Below are 17,017 nucleotides of genomic sequence, written 5' to 3' on the forward strand. Positions count from 1 at the left end.
TATTCCAGTCTTAAGGATGCATTAAAAATCTTTTTTTTTCAATAAATAATAAACTTGCTCATAAAATAGAAAAAAAAAAAATAACAGGGTCAGCACTCAGGAAAAAAACTACGCATGCGCAGAACAAGTTCCATACGGTTCAAAGTTGGACTAAAAAAGACGCGTTAATAATTGACTTGCCCAAATATAATTATTTATTCCGCTCTTAAAGATACATTTTAAAAAAATGTTTCAATAAATAATAAATTTGCTCATAAAATAGAAAAAACATTTTTTTTTACCAGGGGCAACACGGTCTGCCTCACAATACGAAGGTCCTGAGTTCAATCCCGGGCTCGGGATCTTTCTGTGTGGAGTTTGCATGTTCTCCCTGTGAATGCGTGGGTTCCTTCCGGGTACTCCGGCTTCCTCCCACTTCCAAAGACATGCACCTGGGGATAGGTTGATTGGCAACACTAAATTGGCCCTAGTGTGTGAATGTTGTCTGTCTATCTGTGTTGGCCCTGCGATGAGATGGTGACTTGTCCAGGGTGTACGCCGCCTTCCGCCCGATTGTGTGAGATAGGCACCAGCGCCCCCCGCCACCCCAAAGGGAATAAGCAGTAGAAAATGGATGGATTTTTTGACAAGCACCAGTTTCTTAGTTTTGTATTTTTTTTTTTGTTGGGGGTGTAAAAAATAAAGTGTCTGTTTTTTCGTTACCTGTATTTTTATTTCCCTATCAAATGGATAAAAAAATACTATTAGATTAGATTAGATAGTACTTTATTTATTCCGTCAGGAGAGTTCCTTCAGGAAAATTACAATTTTCAGCACAATCCCATTCAATATCAGACAAACATTAAAGGGAGACAGAACAGGATCGCTGACGGGTCTGCCGGCTTCCAGCGCCCCTTACAAAAAAAGATGAGATACAGGTAAACGGGGGGGGGGGGGGGGGTTTAGAAGATTAAAATTAAATTAAAAAATCGGTCTTAGCCTGGGCCCTGGAGAGGGGGTGCAGACTGAGGCCAAGGGAAAAAAAAAAACAAAAAAACAAAAAAGGTTTAACAGGCACCAGTTTCTTGCTCTAATGCAGACCTGGGCAAATTAAGGGCCCGCCGGACATTTCCAAATAAAGGTTTTAGATCTTTAAGATGGATGCCATTATGATGTGCATTCATGTTTTATAATAAATCGTAAGTCTTGAACCATACAATGGTTGAAATCTGCGCTTTTGCATGATATAATAGTTACTATAGTAATCTAATTAGTTACAATGGTAATCTACGTCACAGCAGCTCGGACGAGGCACCAAGCAGTGTGGGTGGGGAGCGTTCCCACAGAGTGTTTCCAGAGCCTGAAATGCGGGAGTCAGGGACAGACGTGGAAGGGGCTCTTTACAATATATTCATATATATCAGATTTTAGGTGATTTTTTTTTTTTTAACCATTTGTGTTCATTAAGTTAAGTTAAAGTACCAATGATTGTCACACACACACTAGGTGTGGTGAAATTTTTCCTCTGCATTTGACCCATCCCCTTGATCACCCCCTGGGAAGTGAGGGGAGCAGTGAGCAGCAGAGGCGCCGCGCCCGGAAATCAGTTATGGTGATTTAATCCCCAATTCTAACACTTGATGCTGAGTGCCAAGCAGGGAGGCAATGGGTCCCATTTTTATAGTCTTTGGTATGACTCAACCGGGGTTTGAACTACCATCTCAGGGCGGACACTCCAACCACTAGGTTACTGAGTAGGTTATATTATATTCATATTTTGCTGTTTGTTGCATTTTTTTGTGTTTCGCTTGATTGTAAAATATGTGGATGGAAAGGGGGGGTGACGTTCATGTTGTCAATATTCAGTGTTTTATCCTTCATAGTTAATATTGTAAATCCCACATTCTTTATTTTCATGAACATTCCGAGTGTCTCAGTCAGTACAAAAATGTAAAATTGCATAATGTTTTTTAGCATTCGATCTGACGTTATTGCGAGGTTTTGTAGTAATGTTCCTAAAAATAGAGACATTTCTTTTCTCTAAATTTGGCCTCCGAGTCAAAATAATTGCCCAGGCCTGCTCTAATGGGTCTCCAACCATTTTTTGTGTGTGTCTGTTTTCTTATTACCTGTATTTTTATTTCCCTATCAAATTAATACATAAATACTATTAAAATATTTAACAAACACCAGTTTCTTGCTCTAATGGGTCTTCATCCATCCATTCTTTTACCATTTGACCCTTTAGGATCCGTGGAGGGGAAGGCTTTGAGCCTTCAGTAAGTATCAAAATATCTATTCTATCTACAATTCTTCGGTCATGGCTATGATAGAATATTTATATGCATTTGTTTTACCAATTCAAAGTAATCACAAAAAAAATATCAATTATCTCAATCATTACTTACATGCTGTTCTTGCAAGTAAACAAAAACTGCAAACATTTTTGTAGAGATGATTTACCAAAAAGGTTTGAATCAAATATTTTCCCACGTTCCAAAAACATGCATGTTTGGGATGATTGCAATTTTCTATAAGATCAATCAATCAATCAATGTTTATTTATATAGCCCCAAATCACAAATGTCTCAAAGGACTGCACAAATCATTACGACTACAACATCCTCGGAAGAACCCACAAAAGGGCAAGGAAAACTCACACCCAGTGGGCAGGGAGAATTCACATCCAGTGGGACGCCAGTGACAATGCTGACTATGAGAAACCTTGGAGAGGACCTGAGATGTGGGCAACCCCCCCCCCCCCCCTCTAGGGGACCGAAAGCAATGGATGTGGAGCGGGTCTAACATGATACTGTGAAAGTTCAATCCATAGTGGCTCCAACACAGCCGCGAGAGTTCAGTTCAAAGCGGATCCAAGACAGCAGTGAGAGTCCCGTCCACAGGAAACCATCTCAAGCGGAGGCGGATCAGCAGCGTAGAGATGTCCCCAACCGATACAGGCGAGCGGTCCATCCTGGGTCTCGACTCTGGACAGCCAGTACTTCATCCATGGTCATCGGACCGGACCCCCTCCACAAGGGAGGGGGGGACATAGGAGAAAGAAAAGAAGCGGCAGATCAACTGGTCTAAAAAGGAGGTCTATTTAAAGGCTAGAGTATACAGATGAGTTTTAAGATGAGACTTAAATGCTTCTACTGAGGTAGCATCTCGAACTGTTACCGGGAGGGCATTCCAGAGTACTGGAGCCCGAACGGAAAACGCTCTATAGCCCGCAGACTTTTTTTGGGCTCTAGGAATCACTAAGAGTGAATGTGTAGTATTGACCATTTATTATTTTCGATCGTGAACTTTAAGATGTGAAAATACAGTTCATGTGGTGACGCACCACCATCTTCTTCTGCAATACATAACTGACAAGAAGATTAGCTGTTTATATATTACATACACAGCAGAAATTACATACTTCATCTTCATTCTGCAATACACAAATGTGTAAAGCCTTCATAATATACAACATTTATATATAGAAAATAAATACAATACAAACATTTTTCTCCATTACTCAGTGACAGAAAATCTCAAGCCGTGTGCAAAATAAACAAGTACATACAGGATGTAAAAAAAAAACAAAAAAAAACCATACTTTCAGAGCAGATATTTTTAACAAAGGTGCTTAAAAATATACAGTTTAAGTCAGTAACTCAAGAGAGTTGACAAACACCCAAAGCGACAATTGAAACCTTGGTTTGCTTTGTAATATTAAATATATCTGTTGTGAAAACTCATTTCACTTCCAATTTAACTGTAGTACAGGCACACTTTTCTTACTCTCTTCAAGGTTTCTCGCCTTCTTTCTTGTGGTTGGTAAATGTTAAGCACAGCAGTATTGTAATGCATTTTAAATCAGCACATCTACCCTGACAAATGTCGTTTATATTACTCTTGTAATTTACGTTCCAGCTCCGAGAAAACCTTTGCATTGATTTCATCCACTTCATCTTCCACCTGTACGGAGACAAAAGACCAATCAAATGCAGAATGAAGGTTGCCGTACAAAAATAACTTAAAACACTGAAATCACAACATTCCAACGCCCCTCAATTTGCACAATTCACAATGTTGCATACAACATCAGGAAAAATATGCACAAATCCGTCAAAACATGCGCACATCTGTTAAAACATGACATCAATCGAGGCCGCTGTAAATCTTGTGTGACTTCTACACATTTTTTATTATTATGGATTATAATGCATCTGAAGAATGACTAAAAAGTTGGTTTTGCTTGGTTCCCCACCGTAGGAAAGAAAAATAAAACAGCGAATAAAACTTATTGCAACGTAGGGATAGCAAAGTGAAAGTATTTTAGTTTAGTCTTTATTTGAAGGAACAATGCATAGAAACATTAAGCTCAAAGACAGATATGTTCTGTACCTGAATATAGCTAAAGAGCTAATTTCCATCTGCAGTCCCTAGCTACCTAAATTAAAGGGATACAAAAATCATGCAATAAAATTATAACAATAAAATCATACTATAGCATGTAATCAAATTAAGAAATGGCATAAAATTCCATTTCATTGACACATACTTATTATACAGTACAACCACACGTTTTTGCTGCTCAATACAAAATAACTAATAATACATTACAGTTAATGTTGAATGTTAGTGTTTTTCAACCACTGTGACGCGGCACACTAGTGTGCCTTGAGATATTGTCTGGTGTGCCGTGGGAAATTATGCAATTTCACCTAAATGGTCCAAAAATATTTTTTGCAAATCAATAATTATAATAATGTGCAGTTGTCTAGTGCAGTGTTTTTCAACCTTTTTTGAGCCGATGCACAATTTTTTCATACAAAAAATATGGAGGAACGTCACAAGCAGAAACGGTTAGAAAATGAAACTCCACCAGGTTGTCGTGCCTCATTTTTAGTTTGTTGTTGTTTCCTGTGTGTAGTGCTTTATTTCCTGTCTTGCGCTGTTATTTTGGAGACCCTTCCTGTTTAGTTGGTGTTCTCCTGTAGCAGTTTCATGTCTTCCTTTGAGTGCTATTGTCCGCACCTGCTTTGTTTTCGCAATCAAGACTATTTAATTTGTGTATGCTATCTTTCTTTGTCGGGACATTGTTGATTGTCATGTCATGTACGGATGTACTTTGTGGACGCCGTGTCGGCTCCACACGCTGTAAGTCTTTGCTGTCGTCCAGCATTCTGTTTTTGTTCACTTTGTAACCAGTTCTGTTTTACTTTTGTTTTGCATAGCCATAAGACAAAAAGCAAGTAGGCACTGAAGCATAGGGATGGCTATGCGAAACAAAAGTATAACTGAACTGGCTACAAAATAAACTAAAACAGAATGCTGGACGACAGCAAAAACTTACAGCGTGTGGCGCAGAGACGGCGTCCACAAAGTACATCCATACTTGACGTGACAATCAACAATGTCCCCACAAAGCCGGATAGCATAAGCAGAACTTAAATTGTCTTGATTGCGAAAACAAAGCAGGTGCGGGCAATAGCACTCAAAGGAAGCTGCTACAGGAGAACACCAACAAAACAGGAAGGGTCACCAAAATAACAGCACAAAACAGAAACTAAAGCACTACACAGAGGAAACAACAACAAACTCAAAATAAGGCACGACAACCTGGTGGAGTTTCATTTTCTAACCTTTTCTGCCGGTGGTGCCGGTGGTTTTATGAGAGAGACCTCAGTCTCCTTGGACGTATCATCGCTCATCCATGCGGACTGGACACTGGCCGAGAGTGGAGTCGGCTGTCTTGGTTGCTTTGTTGGGTCTGCTCCTGTCTCTGGCCATGCTCCCTCCACCCCAGCGGACGATGGCGTGGAACACCGCAGAGGCCACCACAGTGGATATGTTTCTTTTACTTTTTATTCATAGCTGTATGTAAAAGTGTCTGGTTGTATCTGCTGCTTTAATGTCTTTAATGTCCTATGTGTTCTTTGATGTTTCCCTCTTACACACATGTAAGAGGGATGTGTACTATAGCTATGAGTTGTTGTTTTTTTCCCTTGGCCTCAGTCTGCACCCCCTCTCCAGGGCCCAGGCTAAGACCGATTTTTTTATTTTATTTTAATCTTCTATTTTTTTCTCCCCCCCTTGTTTACCTGTATCTCATCTTTTTTTGTAAGGGGCGCTGGAAGCCGGCAGACCCGTCAGCGATCCTGTTCTGTCTCCCTTTAATGTTTGTCTGATCTTGAATGGGATTGTGCTGAAAATTGTAATTTTCCTGAAGGAACTCTCCTGACGGAATAAATAAAGTACTATCTAATCTATCTAATGGAAAAAAAATGTGCCTTGGCTCAAAAAAGGTTGAAAGACACTAACTTAAAGCATTGTCTCTACACTTAATAATGGATTGACAATGGTGACAGTTTGGCATTGGAACAGACTTTGTCACATTAAGTTATTTTCTATAGAAAGCAAAATCAATGATGGAATTAAACTCCCTTTTTTACACTGTCCATCCATCCATCCATCATCTTCCGCTTATCCGAAGTCGGGTGGCGGGGGCAGCAGCCTAAGCAGGGAAGCCCAGACTTCCCTCTCACCAGCCACTTCGTCTAGCTCTTCCCAGGGGATCCCGAGGCGTTCCCAGGCCAGCCGGGAGACATAGTCTTCCCAACGTGTCCTGGGTCTTCCCCGTGGCCTCCTACCGGTTGGACGTGCCCTAAACACCTCCCTAGGGAGGCGTTCGGGTGGCATCCTGACCAGATGCCCGAACCACCTCATCTGGCTCCTCTCCATGTGAAGGAGCAGCGGCTTTACTTTGAGTTCCTCCCGGATGGCAGAGCTTCTCACCCTATCTCTAAGGGAGAGACCTGGAAACTCATTTGGGCCGCTTGAACTCGTGATCTTATCCTTTCGGTCATGACCCAAAGCTCATGACCATAGGTGAGGATGGGAACGTAAATCAACCGGTAAATTGAGAGCTTTGCCTTCCGGCTCGGCTCCTTCTACGCTGTATTCCTATTATTACTGTATTTAAACTAGACTTCCAATTTATAGTCACCTGTTCCACCATTTTAACTTCTGGGACGTAGAACTGCAGCATGTTCTGAATGCCGTTCCGCAGGGTCACAGTGGAACTGGGACATCCCGTGCAGGCCCCCACCAGCTTCAGCTTGACTGTGCCGTCCAAAAAGCCTTTGAAGATGACATCACCTCCATCTTCCTGAACTGTAGGTCTGAGTGAAAAACAAAGGGCAGGCACATATTGTATTTTAGGATTATTAGAAGGCGTATTTCTTACAGTAAAACTGAGAAAGCTTGTCACCTGATTCTGGTGTCGAGCAGCTCTTTTATCATCAACACAACGTCGTCGTCATCTTCTGAAGCAGCTAAAATAAAATGAAATAATTGAAAAGATTACGTGACAGACAGCTATACTCCTGCGCGTATGAGAAAGTGTCATACATACTGCTTTCCTTGTGCACTGTCCCTGTTGTTACGGGTTCGCCACTCTCCAAGAATTTGGCAATTGCCTCCACGGCTTTGTGCTTGATGTCTGTCCACTCCACTTCCTCGTCGATCTGATAAAAAAAAAAAAAAATGATAGTGCGTTTGCAGTCCGGCTCCCACATCAACTATCGAGTCTCTTTTAAATGTGAATTTTATGAATTATATTTATAGGGCTTCACGGTGGCAGAGGGGTTAGTGTGTCTGCCTCACAATACGAAGGTCCTGCAGTCCTGGGTTCAAATCCAGGCTCGGGATCTTTCTGTGTGGAGTTTGCATGTTCTCCCCGTGAATGCGTGGGTTCCCTCCGGGTACTCCGGCTTCCTCCCACTTCCAAAGACATGCACCTGGGGATAGGTTGATTGGCAACACTAAAATTGGCCCTAGTGTGTGAATGTGAGTGTGAATGTTGTCTGTCTATCTGTGTTGGCCCTGCGATGAGGTGGCGACTTGTCCGGGGTGTACCCCGCCTTCCGCCCGATTGTAGCTGAGATAGGCGCCAGCGCCCCCCGCGACCCCGAAAGGGAATAAGCGGTAGAAAATGGATGGATGGATGGATTTATAGAGCGCTTTTCTCTAGGGACTCAAAGCGCTTTACATAGTGAAACCCAAGATCTAAGTTACCTTTAAACCAGTGTGGGTGGCACTGGGAGCAGGTGGGTAAAGTGTCTTGCCCAAGGACACAACGGCAGTGACTAGGATGGCGGAAGCGGGGATCGAACCTGCAACCCTGAAGTTGCTGGCACAACCGCTATACCAACCGAGCCACGCCGCCCTACTTACTTCCGTTAGAAAATATACTTACTTTAGTCACTGTGATGAAGTCAGGGCCGAAGAACACACTTTTCACGCCTTCGATTTCAAAGAGGTTCCTGAATGAAACACAAACTAGATAAATCTAACATTGGCAGTTAAGCAGGCTTGCATGTGTTTGATTTAATTTTATTCAGCAACATAACTTCCACTACAAGCCTTTCAGGCAAAGTAAAATCAGTTTACCTGAAAACACCCATAGACAACTCAATGTTTACCATGAATTTATTAACGTGGACCCTGACTTTAACAAGTTGAAAACTACAAACCCTGTTTCCATATGAGTTGGGAAATTGTGTTAGATGTAAATATAAACTGAATACAATTATTTGCAAATCATTTTCAACCCATATTTAGTTAAATATGCTACAAAGACAACATATTTGATGTTCGAACTGATAAACTTTTTTTTTTTGCAAATAATCATCATTAACTTTAGAATTTGATGCCAGCAACACGTGACAAAGAAGTTGGGAAAGGTGGCAATAAATACTGATACAGTTGAGGAATGCTCATCAAACACTTATGTGGAACATCCCACAGGTGTGCAGGCTAATTGGGAACAGGTGGGTGCCATGATTGGGTATAAAAACAGCTTCCCAAAAAATGCTCAGTCTTTCACAAGAAAGGATGGGGCGAGGTACACCCCTTTGTCCACAACTGTGTGAGCAAATAGTCAAACAGTTTAAGAACAATGTTTCTCAAAGTGCAATTCCAAGAAATTTAGGGATTTCAACATCTACGGTTCATAATATCATCAAAAGGTTCAGAGAATCTGGAGAAATCACTCCAGGTAAGCGGCATGGCCGGAAACCAACATTGAATGACCGTGACCTTCGATCCCTCAGACGGCACTGTATCAAAAACCAACATCAATCTCTAAAGGATATCACCACATGGGCTCAGGACCATCAGAAAACCACTGTCACTAAATACAGTTTGTTGCTACATCTGTAAGTGCAAGATAAAGCTCTACTATGCAAAGCGAAAGCCATTTATTAACAAGATCCAAAAACGCCGCCGGCTTCTCTGGGCCCGAGCTCATCTAAGATGGACTGAAGCAAACTGGAAAAGTGTTCTGTGGTCTGACGAGTCCACATTTCAAATTGTTTTTGGAAATATTCGACATTGTGTCATCCAGACTGTTATAGGCACAAAGTTCAAAAGCCAGCCTCTGTGATGGTTTGGGGGTGCATTAGTGCCCAAGGCATGGGTAACTTACACATCTGTGAAGGCAACATTAATGCTGAAAGGTACATACAGGTTTTGGAACACCATATGCTGCCATCTAAGCGCCGTCTTTTTCTTGGACGCCCCTGCTTATTTCAGCCAAGCCACATTCAGCACGTGTTACAACGGCGTGTTTTCGTAAAAAAAAAGAGTGCGGGTACTTTCCTGGCCCGCCTGCAGTCCAGACCTGTCTCCCATCGAAAATGTGTGGCGCATTATGAAGCGTAAAATACGAAAGCAGAGACCCCGGACTGTTGAACGACTGAAACTCTACATCAGGAGTGCCCACACTTTTTCTGCAGGCGAGCTACTTTTCAATTGACCAACTCGAGGGGATCTACCTCATTTATATATATCATTTATATTTATTTATTTATGAAAGATTCATCCAGGGAATAAGCGGTAGAAAATGGATGGATGGATATTTATGAAAGAGACATTTTTGTAAACAAGTTAAATGTGTTTAATGATAATACAAGCATGTTTAACACATATAGATGTCTTTCTTTCACGAAAACAAGAATATAAGTTGGTGTATTACCTGATTCTGATGACTTGCATTGATTGGAATCAGACAGTAATGATGATAACGCCCACATTTTCAAATGGAGGAGAAAAAAAGTTGTCCTTTCTGTACAATACCACATGAAAGTGGTTGGTTTTTGGCATCTAATTCATCCAGCTTCCATACACTTTACAAGAAAAACATTGGCGGCAAATTCCGTAGCTTGCTTGATTGACATTCACGGCACCCGAGGGTCTTGTGAGATGACGCCGGCTGCTGCCAGTTCATTATTATGAAAAAATGACAGAGAGGAAGGCGAGAAACACTTTTTATTTCAACAGACTTTCGCGCCGTCCCTTCCGTCAAAACTCTAAAGGCCGACTGCACATTTCCTATCTTCACAATAAAAGCCCTGCTTCATGCTGCCTGCGCTAACAAAATAAGAGTCTCAGAAAGCTGGCGTGCACAAGTGATGTGCACGCCAGCTTTCTGAGGGATCGCTTGTGCCCGCCAGTTTTCCGAGACTCTGTATTTAGTTAGCGCAGGCAGCATGAAGCAGGGCTTTTATTGTGAAGATAGGAAATGTGCAGTCGGCCTTTAGAGTTTTGACGGAAGGTATGGCGCGAGAGTCTGTTGAAATAAAAAGTGTTTCTCGCCTTCCTCTCGGTCATATTTTCATAATAATGATCTTGCAGCAGCCAGCGTCATCTCACAAGACCCTCCGGTACCGTGAATGTCATTTAAGTGACGTCTTGATGAAGATTGATGATCACTAATTTTTAGGTCTATTTTTTTAAAAAGCCTGGCTGGAGATCGACTGACACACCCCCCGCGGTCGACTGGTAGCTCGCGATCGACGTAATGGGCACCCCTGCTCTACATAAAACAAGAATGGGAAAGAATTCCACCTTCAAAGCTTCGACAATTAGTTTCCTCAGTTCCCAAACGTTTGTTGAGTATTGTTAAAAGAAAAGGTGATGCAAAACAGTGATGAACATACCCTTTCCCAACTACTTTGGCACGTGTCGCAGTCATGAAATTGTAAGTTAAATATTTGCAAAAAAAATAAAGTTAATGAGTTTGAACATCTAATATCTTGTCTTTGTAGTGCAATTTGCAAATCACTGTATCCTTTTTTTATTTACCTCTAGCAGAATTTCGGAAACTCTAACGGAAATGGGGTTTGTAATTCGGGTGTTACCATTTAGTGGTCAATTGTACGGAATATGTACTGTGCTGTGCAATCTACTAATAAAAGTATCAATCAATCAATCAATGTTGGACGATTTGGAAACACAACCTGGCTAAAGATGAACATTCCGCCGAGTTCTGAGACGGAAAGTCAATCGTCCCGCTTCCCAAAACAGGTTTATCTGGGAGAAACTTCATGCTACTGGGGTTTGGAGTGTCTTGAGTCTGGATGGAAATGTGTCGAACTGACATAAAAGAGAAGAAAGAAGCTGTGGTGAAAACTTGACTTTGAAGATTGCAGATGGTGAGGAGTGTCTGCTCACTTGAAGGCTGTGTGCTTCTGGTCAGGACCTTCTTCCAAATCTGGGGGTGGTATGAGTTTGCACGCTTATCTAGGAATCTTAAACAAATTAGACAAAGCTTTGAGTTATTCATTTGCAGAGAAAAGATGGTGTATTTGTTCTCCTGAGCTTGATGCGTGTTAGCTCACATATACAATGCATGCACAACTTAGCCATGGAGGTGTCAAACGTGTTAAATATAACCACATACGTGAATAAGATTGTATTTCCTGGTTGGCTAAACAAAGGTAACAAAAATAGCCAACTATTGTCTTGCCAGCCCGGAGTTTCGGCTCAATTAATAACGACACTTTTTTTTTTTTTTTTTTTACCTCGCATGATTTTCTCATTTATTATTACTGTTGCGGTGTCAGCAACATAAACGACGGACACAGTAAATGATAACTAAGTAGGGCGCCGTAGTAGTAGAAAGTCCAAACCTAATATAAGTGGTATTTTTCGGCCTTAACAGTTGGTAAAGAGCCCGTCTGGTTTGCACCGCCATTTTGTTTGTTTAGAAACTGAGGAGGAGGGAAAGGATGACGTCATCGTCTCTTTGAAGAAACTTTATTGCTAATAGTCACACGTACAAAAAGGTTTGTGTTTAAAAAAAAAAAAAGATTTATATATATACAGGACTGTTTTAGAAAATTAGAATATTGTGATAAAGTCATTTATTTTCCGTAATGCAACCAAAAAACATGAAAATGTCATGCTTTCTGGATTCATTACACATCAACTGAAATATTGCAAGCCTTTTATTATTTTAATATTGCTGATTATGGCATACAGCTTAAGAAAACTCCAAAATCCTATCTCAAAAAATTAGAATATTTCCTCCGACCAAGTAAAAAAAAAAGATTTATAACAGCAAAACAAAATCTTAAATATTTGAAAATGTCAATTATAAATGGGTTGTACTTGTATAGCGCTTTTCTACCTTCAAGGTACTCAAAGCGCTTTGACACTACTTCCACATTTACCCATTCACACACACATTCACACACTGATGGAGGGAGCTGCCATGCAAGGCGCCAACCAGCACCCATCAGGAGCAAGGGTGAAGTGTCTTGCTCAGGACACAACGGACGTGACGAGGTTGGTTCTAGGTGGGATTTGAACCAGTGACCCTCGGGTTGCGCACGGCCACTCTCCCACTGCGCCACGCCGTCCCTCAATTAATGCACTCAGTACTTGGTTGGGAATCCTTTGGCACGGATTACTGCAGCAATGTGGCGTGGCATGGAGCCAATTAGCCTGTGGCATTGCTGAGGTGTTATGGATGCCCAGGATGCTTCAATAGCGGCCTTTAGCTCATTTGCTTTATTGGGTCTGGTGTCTTTCAGCTTCTTCTTCACAATACCCCACAAATTCTGTATGGGGGTCAGGTCAGGGGAGTTGGCAGGCCAATCGAGGACAGTAATGCCATGGTCAATACACCAGTTACTGCTGGTTTTGGCACTGTGAGCAGGTGCCAGATCATGCTGGAAAACGAAATAATCATCTCCATAGAGCTTTTCAACAGATACAGCTATAATAGCCGTATTCCCATCGTCAAGCCACTCCTGAACTCAAGACAACGGAAGAAGCGTCTGACTTGGGCTGTGGAAAAGAAGCGCTGGACAGTTGCGGAGTGGTCCAGAGTGCTGTTTATAGACGAAAGCAAGTTTTGTTTTTCATTTGGATGTCAAGGCGCGAGAGTCTGGAGGAAGACAGGAGAGGAGCAAAATCCAAGTTGCTTTAAATCCTGTGTGAAGTTCCCACAGTCAGCAACGGTTTGGGGAGCCATGTCAGCTGCTGTTTTTGGTCCACTGTGTTTCATCAAGTACGAGTCAATGCAGCTGTGTACCAAGAGTTTTTAGAGCACTACATGCTTTCATCTGTTGAAAAGCTCTATGGAGATGATGATTTCATTTTCCAGTAACTGGTGTAATGACCATGGCATTAATATATATATATATATATATATACATATATATATATATATATATATATATATATATGTATGTATGTATGTATGTATGTATATGTGTGTATGTACTGTATATATGTATGTATGTATATATGTATGTATGTGTGTATATATATATGTATATATGTGTGTGTATTATATATATGTATATTTATGTATATGTGTGTATTATATATATATATAATGTATAATACACACACATACATAAACATACATAGATATATGTATATAATACACACACAAATATATATATATTAGTCAAGGTTACTGTTATACAGTGCTCAATACCGGAATATACGTTAGTTCAGGAAAAAACACAGAGGCTATTTCATCCCTACAAGCCTGTTTTGCAGGTTTCTCTGCCCTTTAGGGGATTTTATTAAATGTATTAAAATCCCCTGAAGTGCAGGGAAACCTTCGAAACAGGCTTGTAGGGATGAATTAGCCTCTGTGTTTTTTCTGACCTAACGTGTATATATATATAATATATATATATATATATGTGTGTGTGTATTATACATACATATGTAAAAAAAAATATTAATTATAACAAATATTTATATTGTATGGATACACATTTTTGTACTTTTGAAAATTATTTAAAAAAAAAATACAAATATTAACATTCAATTATTTTTCAGTATGCATTTTTCGCTGGTTTGAAATCCAAACCTATTTTCAGTGGTACAAGGTCTTCAAATAGTGGTGCGCCAAATAATCACGTAATTAAATATTCAAACACAGCGTTACTGTTGAAACTCTGTGTAATGTATACGTGGCAAAACATAATAAATACACTTGTTAAATAAAACCTCTGACTTCCTGTTAATGAATAATTAGGTGTACTATGGAACTTTATTTTAATGTTGGTCATTAAGGTGTTTTCTGAGGTGGAAAAACATTTCGAGAACCACTGGTTGGAACAATAATGCTGATGTATGACCAATAAAATATCTCAATCACTGTTCACAACATTTAGAATATTTTGGCATTATAATGACATCCAATAGCAAGCGGTTGATCATATGAAAATATTATGGAATAGAATTAATGTGAAAAATCTGCATGTGTACTGCAATAATACATAAAATAACATAACATATTATATTTTTTTCTTAAAGGAACAGCTAATAACTTTCAAGGGTATCATTAAAATCTATATTTAAAATAGTACTTAATGACAATGCGTTTCGCTTGAAGCATTGTGAAGGAGTGTCTAAAAGGAAGATAATGTCTGTTGTGTAAAAAAAAAAAAAAAAGCAAACAGGCGGGCCAGCCCGTGTTCTCACAACGGTTCCGTCACAGCAAGGTGTTGCTCTTTAGGAGTGGCAACCACACAGAAAAAAACTCAAGTGAAATAACTCCACATCTTTATAGGATTTTTTCCACATTTTGAAATTACTGTTCTTTCCCTTTTTTTTTGTTTTTGTTTTTTTTTACAAAAAAACAACTTGTAGGTATTATGCTGATTTCAAGACACGTGGACTTAAGGAATTTGTTGGAAAAAAAACACTGTTCTCCCCCAACAGACATGTTTCTCTGGAGTTTCCTGCCAATTTCCCTCTCCTTAGTCTCCTTCATTGGAACGTGGACTATGTAAGTACACACACTTTGTCATCACAGAAAAAGACCTAATCTTGTTTCACAACTGAAACCGATCATGCTGTGCTTACAACATTTTAATGATAATATCAGGCCAAATGTTGTGTGTTGTTGTTGTTGAGAGTTACTTTTACAAAATAAAAATGTCTGAAAGCTACTAATTTTTCTAACATTTATTCTCAGAGCGTTTTCAACCCAAACAACGGAAATAAGCTTGTTTCGCCAGATCATTATTAAAAATGTTGGTATGCATAGCTCACATTTGGAATTCAATTTTTTGTAAAAACAGTAAAAATGTAAGAAAAAAGAGCAAAAAGACTTAATGTAATGAGAAAAGGTTGAAATGGTGATTCTAATAACTAATAATAATACACTTTGTCAGTAATAACACAAAGTTGACACTAAGTTGTGTATTTAAATATGTACAATATCTGTTTTTTCAACCCAAACAAAGGAAATAAGTTTGTTTCGCCAGATCATTATTAAAAATGTTCATGTCCATAGCTCACATTTGGAATTCAATTTTTTGTAAAAACAGTAAAAATGTAAGAAAAAAGAGCAAAAAGACTTAATGTAATAAGAAAAGGCTGACACGATGATACTCTTAACTAAAATGTATACTCTTTGTCACTAATAACACAAAGCTGACACTAAGTTGTGTCTTTAAATATATATATTATCTGTTTTTTTAACCCAAACAAAGGAAATAAGTTTGTTTGGCCAGATCATTATTAAACATGTTGGTATCCGTAACTCACATTTGGTATTACATTTTTTGTAAAAATGTAAGAAAAAAGAGCAAAAAGACTGAAATTCTGATTCTAATAACTAATAATAATAATACATTTTGTCGCCAATAACAGAAAGCTGACACTAAGTTATGTCTTTAAATATATATATATGTATATATATATATATGTATATATATATATATATATATATATATATATATATATATATATATATATATAAAATATCTGTTTTTTTCAACCCAAACAAAATAAATGAGTTTGTTTTGCCAACGCATTATTCAAAATGTTGGTATCCATAACTCACATTTGGTATTGAATGTTTTGTAAAAACAGTAAAAACGTAAGAAAAAAGAGCAAAAAGACTTAATGTAATAAGAAAAGGCTGAAATGATGATACCAATAACTAAAATGTATACACTTTGTCACTAATAACACAAAGCTGACACTAAGTTGTGTCTTTAAATATATGTAATATCTGTTTTTTTAACCCAAACAAAATAAATGAGTTTGTTTTGCCAGATCATTATTCAAAATGTTGGTATCCGTAGCTCACATTTGGTATTAAATTTTTTGTAAAAATGTAAGAAAAAAGAGCAAAAAGACTGAAATTCTGATTCTAATAACTAATAATAATAATACATTTTGTCGCTAATAACAGAAAGCTGACACTAAGTTATGTCTTTAAATATATATATATATATATATATATATATATATATATATATATATATATATATATATATATATATATGTGTGTGTGTGTGTGTATAATATCTGTTTTTTCAACCCAAACAAAATAAATAAGTTTGTTTTGCCAAAGCATTATTCAAAATGTTGGTATCCATAACTCACATTTAGTATTGAATGTTTTGTAAAAACAGTAAAAATGTAAGAAAAAAGAGCAAAAAGACTTAATGTAGTAAGAAAAGGCTGAAATGATGATACTCTTAATTAAAATGTATACTCTTTGTCACTAATAACACAAAGCTGACAATAAGTTGTGTCTTTAAATATATATAATATCTGTTTTTTTGTAACCCAAACAAAGGAAATAAGTTTGTTTCGCCAGATCATTATTAAACATGTTGGTATCCGTAGCTCACATTTGGTATTACATTTTTTGTAAAAATGTAAGAAAAAAGAGCAAAAAGACTGAAATTCTGATTCTAATAACTAATAATAATAA

At 38.6% G+C, this 17,017-nt stretch overlaps 2 protein-coding genes across 4 annotated transcripts in view; one reads left to right on the top strand and one right to left on the bottom strand.

The window, feature by feature from the left end:
• Positions 1-3,254: 3,254 nt before the first annotated feature.
• zgc:110319 (uncharacterized protein LOC796111 homolog) lies at positions 3,255-12,075 on the bottom strand. Its single transcript, XM_061910122.1, has 8 exons — positions 11,946-12,075; positions 11,488-11,564; positions 11,274-11,409; positions 8,231-8,297; positions 7,388-7,499; positions 7,244-7,307; positions 6,980-7,154; positions 3,255-3,945 (listed from the first exon to the last, which is right to left on the bottom strand). Exons 1-8 carry the CDS (start codon positions 12,008-12,010, stop codon positions 3,877-3,879), a joined length of 765 nt encoding a protein of 254 aa, XP_061766106.1. The 5' UTR covers positions 12,011-12,075; the 3' UTR covers positions 3,255-3,876.
• Positions 11,450-17,017, top strand: part of si:dkey-228d14.5 (uncharacterized protein LOC796266 homolog) — a 35,246-nt gene continuing 29,678 nt past the window's right edge. Inside the window, exons 1-2 of one of the 3 annotated variants that reach the window (XM_061910121.1) lie at positions 11,450-11,468; positions 15,007-15,073. In XM_061910121.1, coding sequence (XP_061766105.1) covers positions 15,009-15,073 — 65 coding nt within the window. In that variant the 5' untranslated portion in view covers positions 11,450-11,468; positions 15,007-15,008. Of the gene's footprint in view, positions 11,469-14,746; positions 15,074-17,017 lie in introns of those variants that run through there. The other 2 variants (XM_061910120.1, XM_061910119.1) reach the window with 2 other exon arrangements.

This window comes from Nerophis ophidion, linkage group LG09, assembly GCF_033978795.1.
Source record: "Nerophis ophidion isolate RoL-2023_Sa linkage group LG09, RoL_Noph_v1.0, whole genome shotgun sequence".
NCBI lineage: Eukaryota > Metazoa > Chordata > Actinopteri > Syngnathiformes > Syngnathidae > Nerophis > Nerophis ophidion.